The sequence below is a fragment of the Xyrauchen texanus genome, chromosome 2, assembly GCF_025860055.1.
Source record: "Xyrauchen texanus isolate HMW12.3.18 chromosome 2, RBS_HiC_50CHRs, whole genome shotgun sequence".
Classification (NCBI taxonomy): Eukaryota; Metazoa; Chordata; class Actinopteri; order Cypriniformes; family Catostomidae; genus Xyrauchen; species Xyrauchen texanus.
The window spans coordinates 22,132,136-22,159,650 of NC_068277.1; the positions used below are offsets into that span (position 1 = coordinate 22,132,136).

General features: G+C 39.4%; 1 protein-coding gene across 1 annotated transcript; it reads left to right on the top strand.

Annotated features, from left to right (window-relative positions):
• Positions 1-3,060: 3,060 nt before the first annotated feature.
• Positions 3,061-23,188, top strand: si:dkey-183c6.7 (urea transporter 1). The gene is made up of 8 exons (XM_052091871.1): positions 3,061-3,343; positions 3,669-3,858; positions 9,401-9,529; positions 10,665-10,857; positions 13,654-13,801; positions 21,657-21,788; positions 22,408-22,457; positions 22,573-23,188. Exons 1-8 carry the CDS (start codon positions 3,226-3,228, stop codon positions 22,732-22,734), a joined length of 1,122 nt encoding a protein of 373 aa, XP_051947831.1. The 5' UTR covers positions 3,061-3,225; the 3' UTR covers positions 22,735-23,188.
• Positions 23,189-27,515: the final 4,327 nt, after the last annotated feature.

Genomic DNA, 27,515 nt, shown 5'->3' on the forward strand with positions numbered 1-27,515 from the left:
TAACAGACATATGAAGAGCAGCAGGCTGGGCAACACATAATACCTTTGGGAGGTTTTACAATCTCAGGGTTGAGCCAGTTTCCTCCCGTGTGTTAGCGGGAACAAATAGGTAAGTTTGCGGGCAGCTGGCTGGGTGTACCTTAGCGACTTTCCCCTCCCTAAGGGTATAATGTGCGCTCTTTTTCCCACGTGAGTTCCCGGGTCAGCCGAACCCTGGATGCCATTCCTCCCCCAGCAGCCTGTGGCAGGTGAATTCGGCAGAGGAATTTGATCCCAGGCCCAGTACTTGTGAAGTATGCCCTGTCAGGTCAGCCCCTGTACTTGGGATAGGTGCGCCATGTGTGGTGGTTCTCTGTGAGTAATCCCAAATGAGGTATTTTCCACTGTATGGTTTCCCTGACAGTAAACCTGTGTCTTCCCTTGGGCAGAGATCTGCTCTACCACCAGTCACTGCGTTGTAGAGCTCCTCCCTTCCCCCTTGGGTATGAGGGACTATGCAACTTATCTGGGGTGTTGGGAAGGTTACGACAGGGCTGTCTGCACTTGTTACTAGGCATGCGGTAGCGTGCCTACATCTGCACCGCCAATCCATGTAACACTGTTTAGCTGGTTCAGACATTTTGTATAAGGACCCCTAGTGTCACTACACTGACACAATGTCAAGTGAGTGACAGATAGGGAACGCCTTGGTTACTATTGCAACCTCTGTTCCCTGACGGAGGGAACGAGACATTATGTCCCTCCTGCCACAACACTGAACTACCCGCTGAATGGTCCGGGACACTGTCTCGGTTACCAGCAGTGATGACAGCCTACTCGTCAGACAGCTTGATCTTATGCTTTTCAATCTTGAATTACGTACATCACTTGCGTCACTCAAGGCCAGCTAGAAGGCCTTGACTGGGACATATCCTAAAGATCACACCCACCAAGAACAAATAAATCAATCTGATTGACTAATTAATCTGACAATCTTACTTTAGTTGCCCATTCATTTGCACTGTTGAGTGATTCTGAAGAAATTCTGAAGGCCTGAGGGGGTGGAGCTCAGATTCATACACTGCTTTGTATTCGGGTTATGTGATTTGTGTAACAGTTGTCACACTTTGCTTGTAAGCATCAAAGAATAAATTCTGACTGGTAAACTTTTAGTTTTTCTCTATTTGTTTATAACGCACACTTTTAGGAAGAAATCTGACCAGGGTTTTATACATGAGGCCCCAGAACTTGATTGTAAATTAGACGACTGGTGGATTTCAAGGCGGCCACTTGTCTGTGTGGGTGCCCCGTGCTGCCCCTAATGCCCATGCCTTAATCCACCACTGGTCTGATGGACAGTGCGCAGAAATGTGAAGCGGAAAGGTACAAGTTTGTCCCTGCCCTAGGGCAACTTGCGAAGTGGTGTTGGTTTGCTTTGGATGTCATATTCAGGCTGTTGGCACTTTTCCACTGCACGTTACGGTTCAACTCGCCTCAACTCTACTCACTTTACGTTTCCGATCTTGCATTTTCACTGCAGTTCAGTGCCATCTCAACGTGGGTGGGATTATAGGCTGGTCGTCATAGTTGCCCCGCCACTACTGCCGTGACATAATCTTAAACACGAAACAAACTGACCAAAACAATAACACGACTGCTAGCTGTTAGCTATTAGCTCATTGTGCTGCATAAAGCAGTTGTTGCATGGTGATTTTACACAAGTGTAACAGTTCAATTGGCCTGGCCTGGTTCTTTTAGAAGCAAGCTTCCCAGTAGCTGGTCAACTAAATAAAGTGAAGCTTTCAAGCAGAATAGAGAGTTAATGTACCATCCTCCATCATGGACTCCAGCTGGGCACTCTTCCTCCTATTGTTTGCCGATTAGATAGCATCAATTTAGTCAAACCAATTCCACTTTTACTTGATTCTGTAGTCACTTTTAGTATTTTATTTTACTTTTCCCAACACTGTTGGTAGGACCGGTGGTAGCTGTGTGCGGGCAACAGCTGATACATTTCCTGAGAGACTTTTTAGTTTCGCTCATCGCTAACGAGTGGACTGTCTGCACCTCGTTTATTGACCACAGCGCGGTTTTGCTCACAGCCATTTCATTTGTCACAATTCGAAAGTCCAGAGAACAAATGATACTGTTATCGCTCTTGCCAACTTTAAAACTAGCTCGTTGATGTCGCGTGTCGGAAATCCAGTGACGATTCTCCCTGACCAATCAGTGACCTGCAGGATTTTTATGTCACATTTAGTATCGGCTCGGCTCGCTTGGAACCTCGACCGTGGTGGTACGAAAAAAAGGATCAGGTATCAGGTACTAATTACAGTGGAAACCCCCAAAAAGCGAGCAGAGTCAAGTTGAGTCGAGTCTTTAAGTCCTGCTTAGTGTCTCGCAGCTATATTTAGGCCCTAAAGTTGCTGTTTGCTGCTATATTTCTATAAAAACAATCTCCCACCCACTTACCTCCACTTACATGGTAGTCCAAGCAGAAAAAGGTTTATGTCACTTGTAGACTCACTTAGACTACAAATTCCTTTTCTCGCTGGCCCTCTCAATGTTGAAAATAACACTTGTTTTGTTCAAGTAACACTCTTGTTATGTAACTCTGGGTCCCTCTTTCAGCAATGACCTGAGATTACAATACATTACATAATGCAGCAATATACAGGTGCAATTTGTTCTCACAAATGTAACTCACTTCACAGAATACAAATAAATTAATACATAAATAATACAAAGCTGTCTGTAATATGACTTTAGCATACAGATGTGAAATGATAAAAGATGATGAGATTTTTTTTTATCAAATCCTTTAGGCTATTAACTTTCACATAGAAATCTCAGTCAGTTTCACTGAACAAATGCTAATAGATTAAAGGAAAATGAAAGGATAACAGAAATGTGAATGATTGAGAAAAGAGAGAAGTTGTTAAACATTAAATCTGTCTGTGTCTGTCCAGTCAGGGTGAATGTTACGTGTATTTAAAATAAAGAAGATATAATATTAACCCTGACATGTAAAAGACAAACTACTTCACATATGAAGAGCGAACAAGTGAGAGTGAACAAGATGAGTATCAAAGAAAGACCGTGAGTCCAAAAGTCGAAGAAAAAAAAAAGAGAGAGAGTAGGGGAGAAAGGGGGAGAGGACAATGGTAATGAGGAAGCTGAACTCTGAGTTGGGTAACTCTGAGTTTAACCTGTAATTCCACAGTGGTTCATTTTTTATGTGGCAAAATGAAGATTTTGAGGGAAACAAACTCCCCACAGCACCCTGGAGGCCTGAAACAGCGTGTCATCAGAATACTGCTGTACTGTACTGGAGAAATGCAACAATTCCACACATTCATACAGGGTAAGAGGCCCCTTCATTAATTACACACCATGTGGCAATACTTAAAAAAGTGCTAATGAATGTTTAAACTAATTCTAAACTTTTTCTAATGAACTGTCTTCAAGGATGAATACTGTACATTTGATGAGTGTTGATTGTTTAACGTGAACGTGAATGAAACAATCCACGTGTTCAAATGATTAAATGCTTTTCATAAAAGGATTATTATACATTCTTACAAAAAGTGTATTATATCCTGCTGTGTGTTTCTCACACATGAGAATTAGATTATGTGAATTAGAGATCTTATATGATGCTACATTAATTCATTTTTTCTCTCTTTCAGATCAAATCTTCCCACTGCAGCTGGCTGAGTGGTGTTTGCGTGGGATCTCGCGGGTGATTCTGTTAAATAACCCCGTTAGTGGAGCTGTGATTCTAGCTGCGCTGCTGCTGGAAAGCCCCTGGCAGGCTATGCTGGGGGTGCTCGGCCTTCTGGCCTCTACCGTTACAGCTATAATGCTGGGACAAGACTGGTGGGGAAAATACACACCCACACATACACATGTGCATACTTTAAAACATGTACAAATAAATGCATTTGCCCACATAAAAGCATGTACAAAAACAAAACGCGTACATAGAGACAAAAACACGCACAGACACATTTGCATTATGAAAAGCAGAAAAAAATCTTCTAAAACAAACCTCAGGGGCACGAATTGCTTTTCCAGCTGCAGACGAGTAATGGTGTGACAGATCAACCAAAACAGATCAGACAACAAAGTTAGCCTCACTTTTGTGCCATCCTCATCTTGGTGTGCAAACACCAAAACACATACTGATATACAGGGTTGAGGAATAACAGAATACATCTAACAGTGTTACATATTTTAAATACTAAATTTATGTAACCGTGTCCTGTTACATCAACAATTTTAAATCATTTGGTAATCTAGTTCACATAACAAGTCTGTTATGATTAATTCACAAAATTGACTGATTTGGTTATCATGTTCAGTTGACTCATACCTGATTGCAGCAGTTAAAGTGTTTAAGATTATGATAAGATTATATGTGATTCACACAATTTAGGTCTATTCATATGGATTCAAAAGACATTCTGTATATATAACACACAAGTCGTATTGACAACTTTTATAAAACTGTTATGTAGGTTTTGGATCGTCGTAGTTTTGACAAATTGATCATCAAAAGATTTACCTGATGATTATCGATATATATTGGGATTTTTTCAGATATAAATAGAGCTGCTCATTGCACAAAATGTCTTTGTCTTTTCAAACATATTAACAAATAAAAGTTCTGCAATTGAAGAAATAATTCACTTAAAAGTAGAAGTACTGAGAAATAATATGACACCAGTAAGAGTAAATAAGTAGTTTGCCAAAAAACTACTCAAGTAATTACGTTACAAGTCACAAGTTAAATTATATTATATATAGTATAAATGTTTCCATTTTTAGAACACATGACATTTTTGTTCTTGAAAGAAATTAATGCTTTCTTTCAACAAGTATGCATTAAGTATCAAAAATACTACCAAATTAATTCATTATTATAATAAATAATGATAAATAATGATTAACGATGCAAATTATTATTATGGTTTGAAATAATTGTCTTAAGTGGTATTTATAATTTTTTTTCTTTACTTTTTTTCTTTACTCACGATGGCAAACATATGCATATGCATATGGGCCGGTCTGCTGGCGCTGCGGGGAACCTGGGCCTTTCCAGGACCGATGCCCCGCGATAGAGGTGGAGACATTGTTCTGGATCCCCGGCGCACCACAGGCCACCCTCAATCGAACAGGAGCATACCAGATAACTGAGAGTATTAAGGGGGTACATACCAAGCCTTGGTGGATTCAGGTTGCAATCAAATCTCCATTCACCAAGGCTTGGTTCAATCCGAGTCTTTGGATATGAGCCAGCGGGTGAAGGTGTGTCCACAGGGATATTGAAAATGTCCCTCTACTGATGGTCATTATTCAATTTTGGGACAAAAGTATAGTGTCAAGGCTGCAGTTAGTCTCCACCTCTCCCATCCACTAATTTTGGTTACGAATTGGCTGAAACTTTATTGAGGGGAATATATGTGGATGGGTCCTGCGACAAAGTGTATCGATGTGTGGTGTGTGATTCATTGGCTGGGGAGGCGGTGCCCGGGCCATCTACGTCAGCTCCACATCAGGAGGAAGTAAGGGAGGGGGAAGTCTTGGCTTCCCCAGCCCGTAGAAGGTTCCCTCAGGGGATTTTCCTCTGGAGCAGATGTGAGACAAGACCCTTATGCACGCCTTCGACCAAGTGAAAGGGATTGATGGTCAACACTTCCAGCCAGACATTGTACTCGCATATCCATATTATTCAATGATCATGGATTGGTTGTATCGAGTGAAGAAGAACTCTCAGACAAAGGAGCACACAACCCAATAGTTTATACCACAGAGCCGTCGGGAAATGTTATTTCAGATGGCTCGTTATAATCCGATGGTGAGTCACTTAGGGCAGGAAAAGACACTGAACCATCTATGCGTCGGTTCTGGTGGACTACACAACGCGATATTCAGAAGCAGTGCCTCTGTGCAACATTTCAGTGCGAAGTGTTGAGGAGGCACTCTTCAGGATTAGTGGGGATTCCGAAAGAAATCCTCGCTGATCATGGCATTTTGTGTATGTCACGCACATTACGCAAACTGTACAATTTATTGGGGATTAAATCTATTCTGACCAATGTTTACCAACCAAAAATGGATGGCTTTGTCAAACTATTTAATTTGATTTGATTTGAGAAACTTCAAACAGCAAACAGCAAATTCAATACTGTCAATTTCTTCTGCTCCAAACTTCTCTGTCTGCTCGTATGAATGTAACACATCATTAGAAAGTGTTTCACTGCTGATCAAATGCACTTTGGATCGCATCATTTACAGTGAGGAAAATAAGTATTTGAACACCCTGCTATTTTGCAAGTTCTCCCACTTAGAAATCATGGAGTGGTCTGAAATTGTCATCGTAGGTGCATGTCCACTGTGAGAGACATAATCTAAAAAAAAACATCCAGAAATCACAATGTATGATTTTTTAACTATTTATTTGTATGATACAGCTGCAAATAAGTATTTGAACACCTGAGAAAATCAATGTTAATATTTGGTACAGTAGCCTTTGTTTGCAATTACAGAGGTCAAATGTTTCCTGTAGTTTTTCACCAGGTTTTCACACACTGCAGGAGGGATTTTGGCCCACTCCTCCACACAGATCTTCTCTAGATCAGTCAGGTTTCTGGGCTGTCGCTGAGAAACACGGAGTTTGAGCTCCCTCCAAAGATTCTCTATTGGGTTTAGGTCTGGAGACTGGCTAGGCCACACCAGAACCTTGATATTCTTCTTACAGAGCCACTCCTTGGTTATCCTGGCTGTGTGCTTCGGGTCATTGTCATGTTAGAAGACCCAGCCTCGACCCATCTTCAATGCTCTAACTGAGGGAAGGAGGTTGTTCCCCAAAATCTCGCAATACATGGCCCCGGTCATCCTCTCCTTAATACAGTGCAGTCAGCCCTGTCCCATGTGCAGAAAAACACCCCCAAAGCATGATGCTACCACCCCCATGCTTCACAGTAGGGATGGTGTTCTTGGGATGGTACTCATCATTCTTCTTCCTCCAAACAAGGTTAGTGGAATTATGACCAAAAAGTTCTATTTTGGTCTCATCTGACCACATGACTTTCTCCCATGACTCCTCTGGATCATCCAAATGGTCATTAGCAAACTTAAGACGGGCCTTGACATGTGCTGGTTTAAGCAGGGGAACCTTCCGTGCCATGCATGATTTCAAACCGTGACGTCTTATTGTATTACCAACAGTAACCTTGGAAATGGTGGTCCCAGCTCTTTTCAGGTCATTGACCAGCTCCTCCCATGTAGTTCTGGGCTGATTTCTCACCTTTCTTAGGATCATTGAGACCCCACGAGGTGAGATCTTGCATGGAGCCCCAGTCCGAGGGAGTTTGACAGTCATGTTTAGCTTCTTCCATTTTCTAATGATTGCTCCAACAGTGGACCTTTTTTCACCAAGCTGCTTGGCAATTTCCCCGTAGCCCTTTCCAGCCTTGTGGAGGTGTACAATTTTGTCTCTAGTGTTTATGGACAGCTCTTTGGTCTTGGCCATGTTAGTAGTTGGATTCTTACTGATTGTATGGGGTGGACAGGTGTCTTTATGCAGCTAACGACCTCAAACAGGTGCATCTAATTTAGGATAATAAATGGAGTGGAGGTGGACATTTTAAAGGCAGACTAACAGGTCTTTGAGGGTCAGAATTCTAGCTGATAGACAGGTGTTCAAATACTTATTTGCAGCTGTATCATACAAATAAATAGTTAAAAAATCATATATTGTGATTTCTGGATTTTTTTTTTTAGATTATGTCTCTCACAGTGGACATGCACCTACGATGACAATTTCAGACCCCTCCATGATTTCCAAGTGGGAGAACTTGCAAAATAGCAGGGTGTTCAAATACTTATTTTCCTCACTGTATATGTATAAATGTTTTCCATCTAAAAGGACTTAATATCAAATGAAACAAATGACAATAAATTGCAAAGTAATCTGTTCAGTAATCAAAATACTTTTTAAATGTAACTGTATTCTAACTACCAATGATTTAAAATGTAACTGTAGTGGAATACAGTTACTTATATTTAGAATTTTAAATACGTATTCCCGTTACACGTATTTTGTTACTCCCCAACCCTGCGTGCAGATCACCAATTGGTATCTATCTCCAGAAATAGGTGGGGGGAGTAAGTGATAGGCCGGCCTGAGATGGGCGATGGGGTATGTGGTGATGTGGGGGTGGCCGAGTGATGTCTGTGGAGAGCGTGACCAGGAGAGGAAGAGCGGTAAGGATTGATACCTGTATGAAATCACCTCTAACACCTGTTTTGTGTTGCATTGGGAGCTGGAGGGGCAGTCCAGACGACTGGAGGGGAGAGACGCACACAGCAGTCTTGTGTGTGTGTTGCTGAAAAGCACACAGTAGGTTAAACTGAAAAGTGTATCAAATAAAAGACTTACGATGGATTTTTACCCGGCTCCTGCTTCCTCCTTAACAACGAAAGCTAGAGATGGATCACAGTGACCAAACATGTGTGTAAAGGGATCAATGGTGAGAACCGGCTTGATAATATAAATAATATTTTTTATATAAAACTTAAACAAACACACACATGACGGACATCTCAAGCGAACGAACGATCTCTCTCTCCCTGCACGATCCTCTGCAGTCGACCTTTATCCCTCTCAGAGGCTTGATTAGCCTAATACGGGATCGGGTGTGTAGGATCACGACCCGGCCCCGCCCTCCGCCCTGCCACATTGTGTTTGTGCACAAGAAAAATATTTATGAATTCATTTTATATTTGAAATATTTTATTTGTGGGTATATGTAGTATTAAGGGTACATTTATTAAAAATATATATTTTATTTAGGCTATTGTATACTATGCTTGTTATGGTTTACATGCTGATAAATACCCAATATGGGGAAAAATTGGATCACTTATTTTCACCTTTTTACGAGGCAAGTCCCTTTTTTGTAACTTGTTTTTCCAGACCAGTAACCTTGTTTATCTTTTGAGATCTGGCAGCACTGCAGCTGGTATCACCCATCCTTAACACAGACTAGGCTACTGTAATTTGAAAAAGAATGTTATTAACCATTGTTTTATTTCTTTCTAACCAGTTACCATTTGAAAAGGAGGCAGCAGAAAGCTGGAACCGGAATGAAAAAATACTTTTTCTGCTCAGAACAAACCTAAATAAAAAACATTACATGTTTAATCCATTTGCATCTGTTTTGAAGCTTGAAAGCTCTGGTCCCGATTCTTAAAAAGTAACACTCTCAACCCTGCTGATACATGCACTTTTTTGCTATTATAGGCTGCATAGAGGTATCTTGAAGATTTAACTTGGGGAAAAGCACATTTAAAGGACAATGTTGATATGCCTAGAGTAGCAAAGCTGATCATCACAGATTTTTTGTGTCTGCAGTGAGGAGGTATCTGGTGGCCTTCATGGCTTTAATGGAATGCTGGTGGCTCTGCTGATGGGTGTGTTCAGCTCTGCTGGAGAATGGTATTTGTGGCTACTGCTGCCTGTGTGCCTCGGTGGAGCTACAACGTAAGATACACATACAAATAGAAGCCCTACTCCAAAATCAAGTGAGCTGTCATTCAACATAGGCAGTGTTCTAACTCTATATGTCTTGGATGGATTTGGAACACCCTACATGGGCAGCAACTCACAATTGATTTCAAGTTCAATGGAGTTTGACATTAGCATGATGTTTAGTTAGTAACATAATTTAATATAAGCAGAAAAAATCATTTCACACCCAAACATTGAGAACAATAATCAATTTATATTTACATTAGAGCTGTCAATGTTAATGCATTAAGGCATGAGATTCATTTAAAAAGTTTATCGTGTACATTTTTCATAATTACGATTCACGCAATTAATTAATTTATTAATGGTGAATTAAATTTCCTGTTAATAAAGCATAAACCAGTATATACACTGGTCGGAACAAGTCGGAAGTTTTGCAATATGTCTGCCCGGAGTCATTACACTGACCCACACACACCACTAAACACACACAACATCTGTGTCAGTGATCAAATGAGGGAGACCTCTTAACACTATTTGCTGAACACAACAAGCCCAAACAGAACTTGTGACAGTAATCAAGCACTTTGCAGCCCCTGTAATACACATTTTAATTACCACAGAAGCACAGCAAGTCTGACTTATCAAGAAAATGCAGAATGAGACGTTTTCTGTAAAAGCTTTTGATGTGGAGTTTAAAGCAGCACTTGACACTAGCGTTGACACTGACACGAATCATGAATGTGCCTTCACGATTGCAGTAGCAAACTGTTTCTTCAGAAGGAAATATGTTTTTTACAGGAAAAAAAGGAAAATATAGAACACAATTTCAGTGATGAATCGTGATTAACTATGAAAATGATGCAATTACTACCTTTATTCATTACTTTTCAGTATTGACAGAGTTTGTTGTTATCGCTTTTTGTCATTCATGCGATGCTTCTTTAATATTAGGCTAAAATGATTTATTTAGATAAGAAGGCAAAATAATATGCCATCCATCTTTTGGAACAGCCTTTCTGGAGTGTGCCTATGATGCCTTAAAATGATGTCCAGGTAGAAAGCTTTAGGTTTTGGAACCTACAAGATGCTTTTAATATCACTGTCTCCATCGCTGTCACATTTTTAAATTTCTGTTCTGTTTCAGGACGTTTCTGTCTAGTGGTCTGGCTCCGGTACTGGACCGCTGGGATTTACCATTCAGCGTCTTCCCCTTTAATACAGTCATCCTGCTTTACCTGGCTTGCACTGGCACTTCAACCCCCTATTTTCCAAACTATCCTGTCCTGCCACTGGGGGCACCAGAGAGCACCAATCACACCCAAGTCAATGTGCCACAGGTGAGAGGATAAGACAAAATGGGAGCAAATAATGATGATGATGATGATGATGATGATGATGATGAGAGAGAAAATGACTGGTGGTTTTTGCCATTTGTACCCTTAAAATATTTTTCATGTCATCTCGTTGATTAAGTTTTATCTTGTTCTCTATCTTTATGCCTCTCAATTCCTTTATTCTGTCTTTTCCATTTGTCATCTTCCTGGTTTCCTTCTCTAACTGCCCACACAATGGTCTTTTCCTTCCTCCATCTATTTTCATCATCCTTCTATTTCACATCTTTCCTAGTAAGTGCTAAGAAAAGTGTGTGTGTGTGTGTGTGTGTGTGTGTGTGTGTGTGTGTGTGTGTGTGTGTGTGTGTGTGTGTGTGTGTGTGTGTGTGCCCAGGCGTGAGCGTGTATTTATCACTTTGTGGGAACCAAATGTCCCCAAAAGGATAGTAAAACCCGAAATTTTTGACCTTGTGGGGACATTTTGTTGGTCCCCATGAGGAAAACAGCTTATAAATCATACTAAATTATGTTTTTTGAAAAGGTAAAAATGCAGAAAGTTTTCTGTGAGGTTTAGGTTTAGGGGTAGGGTTAGGTTTAGGGGATAGAATATAAAGTTTGTACAGTATAAAAACCATTATGTCTATGGAAAGTCCCCATAAAACATGGAAACACAACGTGTGTGTGTGTGTGTGTGTGTGTGTGTGTGTGTGTGAGCGTGTATTTATCACTTTGTGGGGACCAAATGTCCCCATAAGGATAGTAAAACCCGAAATTTTTGACCTTGTGGGGACATTTTGTCGGTCCCCATGAGGAAAACAGCTTATAAATCATACTAAATTATGTTTTTTGAAAATGTAAAAATGCAGAAAGTTTTCTGTGAGGGTTAGGTTTAGGGGTAGGGTTAGATTTAGGGGATAGAATATAAAGTTTGTACAGTATAAAAACCATTATGTCTATGGAAAGTCCCCATAAAACATGGAAACACTACAGTGTGTGTGTGTGTGTGTGTGTGTGTGTGTGTGTGTGTGTGTGTGTGTGTGTGTGTGTGTGTGTGCGTGTGAGTGAATGAGTCATTTTTTATTCCAAGATGATATTTATTGCATTACTCTATTAATTCTGTTTAGTTACATTAGGCTGCAGTGGACTGGTCTGCTCTCTCAGGCACACTGCAGCAACTGACTATTATGGGTTTAGAAAATATATTTATACATACACTCAACTAAATAGTATATGGTGCTATTACCACATCTCCATGGAGACAACTTGATACAGCATTGAGAAATGCATAGGGCAGAAAAGGATTTGTAGAAAGAAAAAGAACCATTATTTTATTGTCTTATTTTATCTCTCTCCATGAATATTCAATGTGAAAGAGGCAGAGTTTATAGCCCAATAAAGCAGGACTTTGAGGAAATAGACAAATGCCTTATATTATATCTAGCCAGCATCTGCGAATGATTCATGTAGTATATTATCATCCTTTCATCAGGTCACTGTGATCCATCCTGTAGGAGAGACAATGTGATACATACGAATAAAGCACCAGTTCATAAATGGCAAACATATGCAGTATTTTGAACATTTTTATTTTGTTTTGTTTGCTGTCTCTTTCACTCCACTATTTACATTTTTGCTTTAAAGGTGAAGTAATATTTTCAATGTTAAAATACTTTCTCTTATCTAACTTTAAAGGAAAAGTTAACCCAAAAATGAAAATTGTCTTAATTTACTTTTGTTCTAATTTATTGATTTATTATAAAATTTTTAGTGCTACACAATGCAAGTTCTAGTTTGAGCCAATGTGAAAGAGCTTCTCTCATATTTTGACATCTCAAAGTGCAAAGGATGTCAAGATTTTCATAAAAAAATGACTTACATTTTGGGTTGTTTACTACCAGAATTTAATGACCTCCGAAGACTTGTGGGAAGGAATGTGATGCACAAGTCGCATGGATAACTTTTATGATACTTTTGGGTCATAAAAGGAGCGTTTGGGAAATCTGTTTGGAAACTTTCATTATTTTTACAATTCTGCTTGGTACTTTTAGTGTAATTTCGTGATGGAGAAATTAAACTCTTGACCTTTGAGGCATGTACTATATTTAAATTGTTATACTTGGAGCAGATATCAGTAGCCTCATTTCCACTATTGGGCCAAATGAGGGCATGGTGGTGTGTGCCAGGGCAGTTGTGTTCACACTGTCACTTCCAGGGCTTCATTGTGCCTCCTCTGAGACTGGGTCAATGGCCAAGCGCCTTTAGCCCTCTGATTATCCTTAGACCGAAGAAGGCGAACTGGGGATTGAGGCGGGGTCAATGTCAAAGGTGAAGGTTTGTTGAGTCAGATCAGAGGTTTAACACAAAGATATTAATTTCCCAATTTTTCATATCTAGCTTCCAACTTACCTCAACAGATCAAAGGTGAATGGAGAATCGTCAGTACTGGTCAGCAGACAAAATCAGGGCTCTTCTAAATATTTGAGCTGATGAAAATGTGCAACGTGATTAAGTATATTGTAGCCAAACTTTCCAAGCTGTGTATGTCCAGCGCATAATGGTACATGTTCAGGGGAAAAAAATGCAGACAGTAAAAATCAATGCGTAGTAAGGGCGGGCTTTAGGCCAACAATATGGGGCAATTGGTCTGAAGGTGGGAATGCAGATCGATTTTGGTCTTGTGACTTGAGGTCCGAGGCTATTGGCTGACCAGTTGATATCCCTGGCTCGCACTGGCCCAATAATGGAAATGTGGCTAGTATATCGTAGAAAAGGCCTTGTCTGAAGGTTTGCTGTTTCCATTAGCTCCTGCAGGGGGCGGTACTGGGTGTGGGGCAGATCTTTGCATGTGAGACTCTAGGACCATCACTGCTTATCCTGGGTGCTGTTCTCCTCTTCTCACCCATTTTGGCTTTTTATGCCTTCCTGGGGTCTGTCATCGGCACTGTGGCAGGTAAGGTCAGAAACACTAATGACAATAAAATCACAGATAAAAGCAGAAGGTGTGTTTTGCAGGCTTACAGTATTTGAGAGTAATACAGAATATAATTTTAAAGGAATAGTTTTAATGCCGCCAACCTAAAATTTCAAATTTTCACCCAGTAATGAAAATTCAGTCATAATTTACTCACCCTAATGTCATTCCAAACCTACATGCCTTTCTTTCTTATGCTGAACATAAAAGGAGATGTTTTAATGAATATTGCGTACCTTGAAAGCATAAGCAACGTCTAGGTTACGGATGTAACCGCCATTCCCTGATGGAGGGAACGAGACGTTGTGTCGAAGAAGTGACACTAGGGGTCTCTCTTGAGCGCCGAATATGCCTCGGATATATGAAAAAAGGCCAATGGGAATTAGGCAGACAGTATTTGCATACCCCGCCCCAGACATATGGGTATAAAAGCGGGCAAATACGTTGAGTTCATTCAGGAATTTTCTAAGGAGCCGGAATGGTCCGGCCACTACAGTGGCTCGGCTCTGCAACGCAGCCATCGGCTCCGAAGAATATTTTTGAATGAACTCTACCTATTTGCCCGCTTTTTTTTTGGCTGGGTATGCAAATACTGTCTGCCTAATTCCCATTGGCCTTTTTTCATAGATCAGAGGCATATTCGGCGCTCAAGAGAGACCCCTAGTGTCGCTTCTTGTGACACGTCCCCCACACTCTTTAAAAGGTGATTTTTGTCCACTGCACTTCTCAAAGCTAAACCCATTCCAAGTCCAAATGTTGAATTTCTATACAGTATTCTTTGCGTTTTGTTACATTGGGCTGATTGAGCGACCATCCAGCCAATCACAGGTGAGCTTCATGAGCTGAAACAACCCTTACATAATAGGCCGTTAGTCAGATAGTCTAATCAATGTGGCCCCGTTAATTTCTACAAAGTCGCTTTCAACAATGCTCATTTATTCATGTTTTGTATTGCCATTGATGTTGATCCAGAGATGAGGAACACACAAATGAGAGATTTTTATTGGCATTTCGTTCTTGATTGGCAGCATTACGTGAAATGTACTGCAGAAAATAAAGCAATGGACAATCCTCCTTTTAAGCATACATTGTAAGTGGAGTTTATGTAGTCTTCATTAAGTTATGCTTTTTACATTATGTTTGTTTGGTAATAGTTTGATCTGTTGTTTTTGCCCATTTAAGCAGATTACTAGATCTCTGTTAAATATATATATATATATATTTTACTTTTTTTACCTCTATGTTGCGTGCAGTTGACATTCTGCAGGAAAAAAGATAGTTCTGCTGTGTAGAACTACTTAGTGCATTTTACTGAAAGTAATTGATATGTAGACATGCTTTTTTATACATGAATATTTACGGACGTTATTGAAACTCATTATAATTATTATAAGACTATTATTGTTGTTGTTATTATTGTAAAGCTAAGCAGCTCACAAACTCTATGGAAATTATATATATGCTTTGTTCTTATAATGCTTGAAACCTCTACGAAAATCTCTTTGTAGGTCTCCAGACATAAATATTTTAATGGATTAAAATTTTCTTTTGATCGTTGATTTTGAACTAATTTCACACAAGACACTCATTTGTCACCACCTTCTGGCATCACCAGAAATGGTCACTGAATCATTAAATGGATTTGAACTCATTTTGGTGAATGTAGTCAAAACTCTCAAGTCACTTGGATACATTTAAATCTCACAATGCACAAGCACAATTGTCATTATTGTAATTGATCAAATAATTTCTTCAGGACCAGCTTGTGCTGTCTTTTATTGCCATGTGTGAAAAAGAATCAAGTGCTCCACAAGATGCCCTTTATATTTGCAGCTTATTTTGCTATGCTTGAAACGTTAAAATTCTACAAATATTAAAAGTAAATAATATGTACATATTAATATAATACTTATATCATACTTATATATAAATAATACTGTAATATATCAATACTGCACTGTAAGTGCTGAGTACTCTGTCTGATTAGCTGTGATTTACTCAGCTGAAGCAGGTTGCAAACAGGTTTCCTCAAATGGCCTCGCTATAAACAAGCTGATCATTTGTGCCTGCTGATTGATAATTAGTCTGTTTTTGCTGCTGCGTTTACCTCCTTCAACCCCAGGAGTGTGTTTTTACTCTGTCACTCTTTTTCTCTAATTCTCACACATTCTCTCTTTTCTATTGCATACACGGCAGTAGAGACATGGGCTATGAGTCATAGCAGAAACAGATGCTACAGAGGTGGGGCGAACACTCTCTCTCTCTCTCTCTCTCTCTCTCTCGCTCTCTCTCTCTCTCTCGTGTGTGTGTGTGTGTGTGTGTGTGTACTTTCATTTCACTCCCTGCAGTGTGATTCACACTCAAATTTCAAAGCCCTCATTTAATATTCTATAAAGGAGCAACAATAATAAAGTCATAAGAACAAGATTACTAAGCACTCTGGGATATATCTGTGAGTTTTTGTATCTATATTTTGGAGGAGACGACTTCTGAAACATGCTCACAGCTGTTCTATTTATTCTCCATTTCTGTGAGCATGTTTGGTTTTACAAAGGAGGAAGCCATTTGTGGTTTAGCATGGATTCCAATAGGGAAACAAATAAGAGCTCTTTGATATACTGGTTGTTTCCCCTAGACAGTTATGAGTTTCAATAGAGATCGAATGAAGACTTTTGCTTGTGTCTTCTGCTTCTCAGATTTTTCTACTGAGAAAAAGGCCACATAAATCTCAAATGTGCCTCTTCTAGAGTGTCGCTGCGCAAATTTGTGAAGATGCCAAACTGTGCAATCAAAAGTCAGAGATTTCTATATGAACTCAAGCATTTCTCATCAAAAACCCATCTAACTCATCAAAAGACCAAATGACCTGAGCTATAATATACAAATTCATTTTCGAGTTCAACAATCTTACTGTAGGTTATTTATCAATTGTCTCATTTGTGTCTTTTTAATTTCTCCTCTAGGATGTTAGGAGAAACATCAAAGTACATTAAATGGAGCAAAGTTGATACTTAAATGACACATTATTGAGATATCCAGTAAGTCTCCTGAGCTTTGAAAGAGCAAACTATAAGCAATAAAACATTTTCTCTGCGTTTTAAAAGTAAACTAAACCCAGGCCTGTATTTCCGTTCCCTCTCCAGAAAAGGTAGTTGACCAAAGCAGTGCTTTTTTTCTTCCACAACCTTTTTCTTTCCCCCCATTCTCTCACTTTCTCCATGTTTCACTCATTCAGTGTCTTAATGCATGTTTGTTTATATGGTAGGGATTCTGTTGTAAATGGGTGGTCACTCCCATAAATATCTAAATTCAGTGTGTACAGAAGCGCTCGAAAGTGCAGTGAAAGTTATTTATTATTTATGAATGGTTCACTCTTTTTCTTTGGAGTAGAATTTCTCTTACTACAAATGTATGTCCATTTGAGCATGAGTGACAGGAAAACATGGAGTGAAATTACATCTAACTACAAAGCAAAATCCTAGAGAGTCAAAGACCCTCTTTACATGACAAAACTTCCAAAATCTCAGAGCAGTTTCATTGTTTCAGAGTTCTTAATCTTTACGATGAAGATTCAGCAATGGTGCAGCATCTGCTTATATTCTCATTGAATCCCTAGTCAGTTCTTCAGTCATATATATAAAACTGAGAGCGAGAGAGCTAAACTTTGCAATGAAATTTGCTTTTAGATGATCCTATACCAGGACTGTCATTTTGATGAAGCAAATTAAAAGGCTGTCTTTGGTTTCAAACCTTCGGTTCTCCTTAAAGAATGGCATGATGCTTTGGGCAGCACTCTTTACCACTGTTTCAGCTATTAAAAGGGAATGTTTTGTGATTCAACATCGCATAATGTGTAATGTGATATCACTTCCCTGCTAAATGCCCAAAGAAATCTTGTCCCACACCAGTTGTGCTACAGACATCAGTGATACCTCAATTTGTGCAGCTTGTCGAGGAGAGGTGTGCTATCATGATTCTTAATTATCAGATCTGCGATTTTTGCCTGGCGGCCAATAAAATGGGTAAAAAAAATCTAAATATCCCCTGATATTGAATATCATAAAGAGATGGTGAGGGTGGGTCCTTTTCACATGGGCCACTAGTCAACCACCTAGCAACACAGAACACCCTAGCAACTGCATAGAAAAATGCTGAAAACAATTCAGAATACATTAGCAACTGCATAGCAATGCCCTGGCAATCACTCACCCTTAGCATTGTGCTGGGGAGTTTTGCACATGCAAACATTAATCATTTTAAATTCAGTCATGAAACATTACATTGAGCGAGCTTATAGGTCCTTAAAACGTAATCTGTGTAAGCCAATCGGCTTGCACACTCTGTGGCCCAAGCTGATAGCTTCTTTGACATGTAATCAGAATCAGATTAGAATCAGAATGCGCTTTAATGCCAACTATTCTTACACACACAAAGAATTTATCATGGTGGCAGAAGCTTCCAGTGCAAATAGAATGCACTCATATATACATACATAAAAACATATACATTTAATAAGACATACATATAGTGACATAAAAATAAGATATAACAGATAAATAAAAAGACAAAGTTACAATAGAGAAATAATGTTGTTAGAATATTTTATATACAGATATACAATTATGGCAGGTAATGTAATATATTGAAGAAGAGGTAGGATATGCAGGCTAATCAGTTAGCTAATAAACTTTGTCAAACATTTAAATTGCTTTATCATACATTTAAATTGCTCAGTTCTCTGCAGATAAGCCGGTTTCAGTGCACTACAGGAGTTTTATCTCTGAAACCCTCCTCCTCCCCTGCACCTCCTGTCTAGATCTGCTTCAGCGGGGGTTTATGTCTAATTGTGCATCTGCATTTCCTACATGCTCAATGTAGCATTTCTTGTGTATGTATAATTATGCTACTGCTTATCTCACATGCACAACATAGTATGTCTGTGTACAGTATGTTCTAGCAGCAGCAAGTTTTCATACTTGCACTGCAGCAGCAGCAGCAGCTTAGCAGACCTAGTCCACCAAAACCAAGTCCTATCAACTTATTCTGAGTTGTCCTGACTGAACTAAAATTGTTTTTTAGAAAATTTTATATTGTAGTTTTTAGTTCCAGTATGATTTAGTTTTATTGTAAGAACAGTTTTTATAGTACAATCATGGTAAAAGTGTTACTTATTTGCTTTCACAGAGATTTCACTAAATCAGTTAACTGTCTAGTCTTATTAGGCAGCATGAAGTGTGGTTCACTGGTAATGTGATTTAGTGTTAGTTTAGCAGGCAGGCTGTTCCTGCTGTTCTGTCTACATGACTCATAGTGTAAACACACTGAAGTTAGCGCGAGTTCACAAACAAACAATTTAACAGACAACTGATGACACTGTACGCACACACATATGCATGATGATGAGCCCGTAACCATGGTGATATTGAAAATAGGAAGGAAATAAATCAACTCTAGGTCACAAATGTTGAATGTGGGTAATATAATTTTGATTGCATGTATACTGTATGTTTTTTATTACTCAGTGAAAGAGTTTTGGTAACACCAAAATAGAAATTGCTTGCTTTATAATTCACAGCATTTACATTGTAAATGAAAAATCTCTGATGGGGGATGGCACTTTTCAGTAATTTGATGAATGTAGTTGATTTCAGTGCATGTGAACTTTCTGAAGCAACATGACTATTTTCAATGTGATCATATTAAAGCCTCCTACCCTATCACAGAGAGAAGGAGAGAATTATGGGTGTGTTCTTCTTGCTGTTGAGTTTTCAAGCTTTTTGATCGTTATCCTGATTTGTAGGTGTCCCCCACACGTCAATGTGCAATCTGAACATGCAATCAAATGTTTTAATTTTAGCACAATTGTACTCCCTTGCCCAGCCCCTGCATTCATCAGTTCTATATGAGTGCATGACTACAGTATAGTGAAAATGCCAAATGTGACATTTCATGTTTCTTGGAAATGTCAGCAGGGCCATGTCTGAGAGAGCATGTACTGTAAACCTAACTGGCGTAATTGAGGGAAGGGTGAACACAGCATTCTGGGGCAATGAAGGTTGACTGCTGAATGACAGTACCGTACTGTGTGTGCGTGCATGCATGCGTGCGTGTAATAAAGAAGTGAAGAAGAGCAAAAGGATTAGCTACAGAAAGACAACGGGAAAGACCATTAGAGAGAAAGAAGGAGCTGTTTCCATAAAATAAAGCTCTAGGGATAGGTGGGTGGTTTGTGAGATCTGATGGCTTAGCCAGGAACATGGGGGTAGGATCTATACACAAAATAACTATATTCTTTTAAGAACATATACTGCTACCTTCTGATCAGAATCAGAACTACAACCAAGAACCAAACCATGAAAATCAAAATGGATCTATCAAGAGGTAGAAATAAATAATATAAGAGGCATAATGCCAAAATACATTTTTGCATGCAATTAAACTCTATAAATGTGTGTAAAATGAACAGGTGTATGTTTGCATGTAGGAAGTAGTAGATTATTATTTTAAATACTAGGCTACATGAACATTGGAGACATGGGCTATGTGGAATATCACAATAACGTTCTACTCCTACTATTCCTGCAGTATATAGTATGTATACTGGTCACAGTATGCAAATTTTTTTTCTGAAGATCTGCTACATTTGCCAAAATGTTTAGTTAATATTGTAAGGAACACAGTATTCCAATGGAAGGTCAAATCAAGCAGATTGCATCACGGTATACAGTAGCACTTCTGTGCAGTCCTTTGTTGAATACTGCATAAATGTGTCCGAAAGCGAAGGCAACTGCCTTGCAGTTTTGCTGTCCATTTGTCTTCACAAGCAGCAATTTGAATATGAAGGCACCTCAGGGACACCTTTGGACAGACTTCCACAGCATCGTTAAGTAATTTCTAATGATCTAAAAAAAAAAATGTATCAAGTAAGCCTTGGATATGACAAAAACACATATATATATATATAGCTCTCAGATCCAATATATATATATATATATATATTCAAAAGTTGAAAAAAATGTATAAAAATTAAAAGCAGGACACATATAAACTTATGAGTGATTTCACCTGCTCCATCGGATGACATGTTTAGTCTTCCAGAAACCACACACCTTGGATTTTGGGTTATCAAAGGCAGGGAAGTTGATTTTAAACTGCCTTCAAAAGCTGACCAGATGAAGGTATCTCAGTAGACTGGATGTGAATTAAATATTGATTGATGCCCTCCTATTTTGTATACATATCCGAAAGGCAGCATTTTGGACGTAGCCCATATGTCACCAATGTAATATGAGGCCATCCTATTATGCCATACAAACAGAAACTTTGCATACTGTGTATTTTAAGATGTTGTTCTATTCCCAACATAGCCACATACTTAAAGTAGGCCATATACAGTAAGAATATTGCCAGGGTCAATAGACCATATTCATAGAAGCTGCATGTTTGATGGTAATGAAAAGGATAAACTTACTGCCTCTTCAATGAATGCTATCAAAAAGCTCCTAGATATCGTCAAATTTTCCACAAATCATGTTGTCTGGAGTTTTGTCTCGTAAATTTTCTTGGAAGGATTTTTTTTGCAATGTTTAGTTGGCAGAACGATCCAAAAACAATTTAAACACTGAAGAGTCAGTATGTCTATCTCTCACAGCCTCGTTGTCATTCCCATAAAAAATTAAAGATGGCGCTGCTGTAAATAAAGCCTTCAGAAAGGTCATTAACACATACTCCCTTTCTTTAAAAAAAAAAATTACTACATAATCTCTCTCTCTCTCTCTCTCTCTCTCTCTCTCTCTCTCTCTCTCTCTCTCTCTCTCTCTGTTGTCCGCTGCAGGTCTCTCTGTGTCAGTACAGCATCGCTTTCTGTACTCTGGACTCTCAGGGTTTAATGGTGCTCTGGGTTGCATGGGTGTGGGAGCAGGATTCATCTTTAGTTGGAGAACACACCTCTTATCTATAGCAAGTGGTGAGTAATGCACAAACACAAGTCTTTCTGTATTATTAAAATTTGACACAATTTGATACAATGTACTTATTATGTATGTTGTTGCATTGTACTTACATTTAAAGTACCTGCATTTACTTACGGCTGTAGTTACACTGTTAACCTTAAAGGTGCACTCAGTAATTTTTTCCTCATTAAAAATGTGTAACTCCTGAAGTCATGAATTGAATTTTGCAATATATGTAGAAAATCATGACCACTCACATTAAAATGAAGTCTACAGTCATATCAATAACCATATAAAAGCTGTTTTATTATACAAGGACAGGGTCCGCACATGGGGCCTGCCATTTTAGAATCACATGGCCAGCCGAATATTACTTGCTCAACCTCAGTAACCGTCCTGTTATTTGACACATTTACTCATTCACTCAAGCCACTTGGTGTCAGTGTACGTCCAAGATGACACAAACAAAAGTTACACTAAACACTAATCTAAACCTTACCCCTAAACCTAACCTAGAAAAAAATTTACACAATAAGTACATTGTATTTTATATATTTTAATGTTAGTACCTAGTAGTTAATGACACCTAATATAAAGTGGGTCCACATTTTCTAACACTAACCTTCTCTGCAGCTGTTCTTTCAGCGTATGCTGACATTGCTTTGAGGAAACTTTTAGCAGTTGTGAGTATGCACGATTGCACACACACACACACACACACACACAAACATACTTTATACATATCAGACACTCTGGGTTTCACCTCTGTATTCAGTGTAAACTTGTACCTCTGTACAGGTAGATCTCCCAGCATCCAGTTGGGCTGCCACACTGACAGGAACACTGATGCTGTTGCTAACTGGGAAAAACCTCAGAGAATACAGAATCCCCACTAGAAAAGTAACGTCACCAGAATTGAACTTGGACTCACAAGACTTGGACTTGGACTCAGTGGTCTGAGGCCAACACGAATGCTGCTAATATTTGAGGGTCACACACACACACTCAATGTCTAATACAGATAGCTATAAAACACAGACACAAACACATTTAATGTTTATATGAGTCATACATGCAGTCATTACATACAGTCATAAAGAAAAGTAAGAAAAGTATCACTGTGCATATTAAGTATTTTCTTTTACATACTGTAATATTTCAGAATTAAAAATAGATCAGATGTTACCATAGCACCATGAGTAATATCAAATAAATACCTATGGACCATACACACACACAAAACAGAGACAGTTTGTGAGAAATTAGAGATTGTTTAATGCTGTAAACATGTTTCATTCCATTATTACAAAAACTCCAGTTTCACTGTGCTATAATCCTTAAAAACATTAAATGTAAAGAATGTATTACCTGGGCTGAGGCCTCTTTGTAAATATGACAAATTCAACATTAAAACCTGCAGAAAAAGTGAAATCGCTTTTAAAATGGATGACTTAAATATGTTAACATGCAAAATCAAGTCATTTCTCATCATTGGTGCCCAAAAAAAAGTTTAAATTTGATGTTTTTTTTAATTGCCATGGCCATTAAATAAGGCTATTGGTTAAAGAGCAGAAGGCATATTATTGAATGTGAACACAGCATTCTGGGGCAATGAAGGTTGACTGCTGAATGACAGTACCATACTGTGTGTGTGTGTGTGTGTGTGTGTGTGTGTGTGTGTGTGTGTGTGTGTGTGTGTGTGTGTGTGTGTGTGTGTGTGTGTGTGTGTGTATTTATCACTTTGTGACCTTTTTTTGACCTTGTGGGGACATTTTGTCGGTCCCCATGAAGAAAACAGCTTATAAATCATACTAAATTATGTTTTTTGAAAATGTAAAAATGCAGAATGTTTTCTGTGAGGTTTAGGGGTAGGGTTGGGTTTAGGGGATAGATTATAAAGTTTGTACAGTATAAAAACCATTATGTCTATGGAAAGTCCCCATAAAACTTGGAAACACAACATGTGTGTGTGTGTGTGTGTGTGTGTGTGTGTGTGTGTGTGTGTGTTTGTTTGAGTGAAAGGACAAAAAAGTGTCTAAAGCTAGCAATAATGTTGCCTTTTAAAATAGTGTGTGTGTTTGTGTGTGTGTGTGAGTGAAAGGACAAAAAAGTGGCTAAAGCTAGCAATAATGTTGCCTTTTAAAATAGTGTGTGTGTGTGTGTGTGTGTGTGTGTGTGTGTGTGTGTGTGTGTGTGTGTGTGTGTGTGTGTGTGTGTGTGTGTGTGTGTGTTTCCATTCAATGGAAGAGCTATAAAAAGCACTGTGAGATGCACAATGATTCATCATTCTTGTAGGAGTGGAGATCAAGGCTGCTTGAGTACATTGGAGGAGCTAGTCCATGACTGGCTGGAAGGAAGTGCTTCTCCACAGAGGATCTCCAGAAATCCGAGTTTTGTCAGAAATTCTTTCCGTAATACATCTGTGGGCTGGACCTCGCAGGATACACCTTGTGAACCTGTTAAGAGCAAGAGGAAGAGGGAAGATCAAGAGAAGAAGGGAGAGAGAAAGAAAGAGAGATGAAATACTTGGCATTAAAGGCTAATATCAGTCAAATGTTTTAATATGTTCCTTATTTAATATCAGCATTAGGGATAAATGGGAAGGCAGGAAATAAATCCTGTTTCACACCGCATGTGAAAGCAGAGCATGTTTGTTTCGGCACAATATTAACAGATTACAGCATTCACACTGCTTGTTAAAGAAGAGTGGTGCTGCATAGCAGAAGCATACTATATGTGAGCCTGAGCCTATTTTTGAACTCATCAGAAAACACTTAAAAATAAACAAGAAACCTTTTTAACCTATTTTTAACACAATCAAGAATCTATTCAGGCTGTTTCAATTCCTTCTCTCTTCATGGAATCCCAGAGTGACTCAATGTTCAGTGGGGGTCATGCCATCTGTTGCATCTGTTCCCAATGTATTCTATTCTAAATTGTCTGCACTTATATGGTGCTTTTTTTAACCTTAGAGTTTATCAAAGTGCTTTACACTGTGTCCCAATCACCCATTCACACACACACTCATACACCAATGGCGGCAGAGCTGTCATGCAAGGCGCTAGCCTGCAATTGGGAGCAACTTGGGGTTAAGTGTCTTGCCCAAGAACATGTGGAGTCATGTGGGCCAGGAATCGAATCACCAACGTTGCGATTGGTAGGCGACCCGCTCTACAATCTGAGCCACAGCCACCCCAATTCTATTCTATTCTATGTGGAAATGGAATGTCTAACATTTATATTTCATATTGACACGCTAAAGCTATAAATAACCATCTTAAGACAAATGTTTTTATGAAACATCTTATTTGCGTGAGACTTTTGAACAGTACTTTAAAATACTGGAGCAAACTACTAAAACTACAAAAAAAAATGACTTTCCACCTTAATGCAAGTTCCACATGCAGTGACAGGCACACAAACTGCACTATATAGTTAGTAAATCTGACTTAATTTATAGTTAATATCAGCAAACTGTCATTATATAAATCCAGTTTATAGTCAGAACATTGGGGTTTGGGTTCAGTTGTGTTTAGATTAATCTACAATTTCAAGTAAATACCCCCTCCTCATGTAAATTAGATTTCATGACAACTGTACATAAAAAATTAAAAACAATGAAATTCACAAGGTAAAACATCATATAATGTGTAATTGTAGTGCTTTCAATATTGCAAAGGGTGAATTGGGGTTGTAGTTACTACAGCTGTGATGGGGTTTCTAATACAGCTGCTGAGGGAGGGTGCGATGAGGAGGAGGGTGGGGCCGGGTCGTGAGGACACACGGCTGGCCCTGAATCGGGCTAATCAGCCGGGAGGGGGATAAAGACGAGCCAGAGTCACCAGTTCAAGAGAGAGAGAGAGAGCGCGGTGAATGCGGCAGTGCTGCATGTGTGTGTGTTTGTTTATGTTTGTTTTATGTTGAGTTTTACATTAAAAGTTATTTTGACTGTTCAGCCGGTTCCTGCCTCCTCCTTGCCCGTCCTTATACTGTTACAGATTGACAGTAAATTTGGCACTATTTTCTCTTCTGACTGTTGTATTCCACCTCTCTATTTTTTTCCTCTTTTTGACAAGTAGTAGAAATGCAATAGTGCATTTGTCTTTATCTGTTGGAGCAAATGAGAATGCAAAAATTAATATTTTCAGTGGTCTGTTCTTCTATTCACCCTGTAGAGGTGTTAGAGTAGGAAGGACACGGGAGTTGGATTCACAGTTCACGTGAGTCAAATTTTGATGCAGTTATCTTCAGCTTCACAGCAAAGTATTGGCTTTTCAGCTTCACAACAAAGTCTTTAGTACACACATAGCGACTCTGGTCTCTCTCCCCCTGCTCATGACCCAAGTGGAAGCCAAGATATCATACTTCCACCCATCCAATTGCATACTTTTTGGGGTTTGCCGTGAGCCCCGCCCACCTCAGTGACCTCAGAACAGCTCTCAGATGCTGCATATGCCTCTGCCAGTCATTATTATATATAATGATGTCATCTAAATAGGTGTCGGCATACGCAGCGTGTGGCCGGAGAATCTTATCCATGAGGTGCTGGAACGTGGCGGGAGTCCCGAACAAGCCTAACAGAAGAGTGACGAATTGGTGTAATCCGAACAGTGTGGAAAAGGCAGTATTTTCTCGGGATAAAGGAGATAAGGTGATATGCCAATGTCCCTTAGTTAAATCCAGCTTTGAATAAAATGAGCCGCACCCAACCGATCGAGCAGTTCGTCAATTTGGGGCATTGTGTACCGTTAATCAACACAGAACAGGATTGACCCGTCACTCTTAGGTACAAGAAAAACCATTGCCTCTAATTCATCCCAAATCAACTTTTTCTTGTGCTCGGGTACACGGTATGGCCGACTACGCACAACCACTCCCGGTGGGGTCTCGATATGGTGTTGTATGAGGTTAGTACGACTAGGAAGAGGAGAGAACATGTCTGCAAATTCTTTTTGCATCCTAGCCACCTCCGTGAGCTGGGACATGAAAGGTGGTCTCCACAAGGCACCAGGGTGAATGGATCGACTTTGAACTTCACCTCCAGCCTGAGCTCCGCCTTCTCCGATAATACCATCACCTTGGACATGGGGATCACCTCTCTCCATATTTTAAGGAGGTTGAGATTGTAAATTTGATGTGCTCCGCCTCTATATGTTCGTTTACCCTCATAATCGAGGTCCCCAACTAGCCGTGTAACCTCAAAGGTTCCTTGCTACTTGGCGAGTAATTTTGAGCTCGATGTGGGGAGCAATATAAGAACTTTGTCTCCCGGTGCAAATTCACATAGCTGGGCACCCCTATTATAGAGCCAGCTTTGTGTCTCTTGAGCTTGGAGCTAATTTTGTTGTGACAACAGACCCAGTGTGTGTAGATTTGCTCGAAGATCAAGGACATATTGAATTTAATTTTGCTTTGGGAAGGTCCTTCATCCCATGCCTCCCATATGAGTCCATACAGGTGCTTGAAGGGGGAAAACACAGTGGAGGCTTGCGGGACCTACCTGACTGCAAATAATAGGGGTTCCAGCCATTTGTCCAAATTTATAGCATCTTCTTGTATGAACTTGCTGATCATATTTTTCAGGGTTCAATTAAATCATTCCACCAGCCCGTCAGATTGCGGGTGATAAACACTGGTACGAATCGATTTAATCCCCATCAATTTAAAGCCTGTCTCTGTCATCACCGAAACGAAATACAGGTGTTTAGTGTTAACAATCACCAGGTGATGGCCCTTACGGC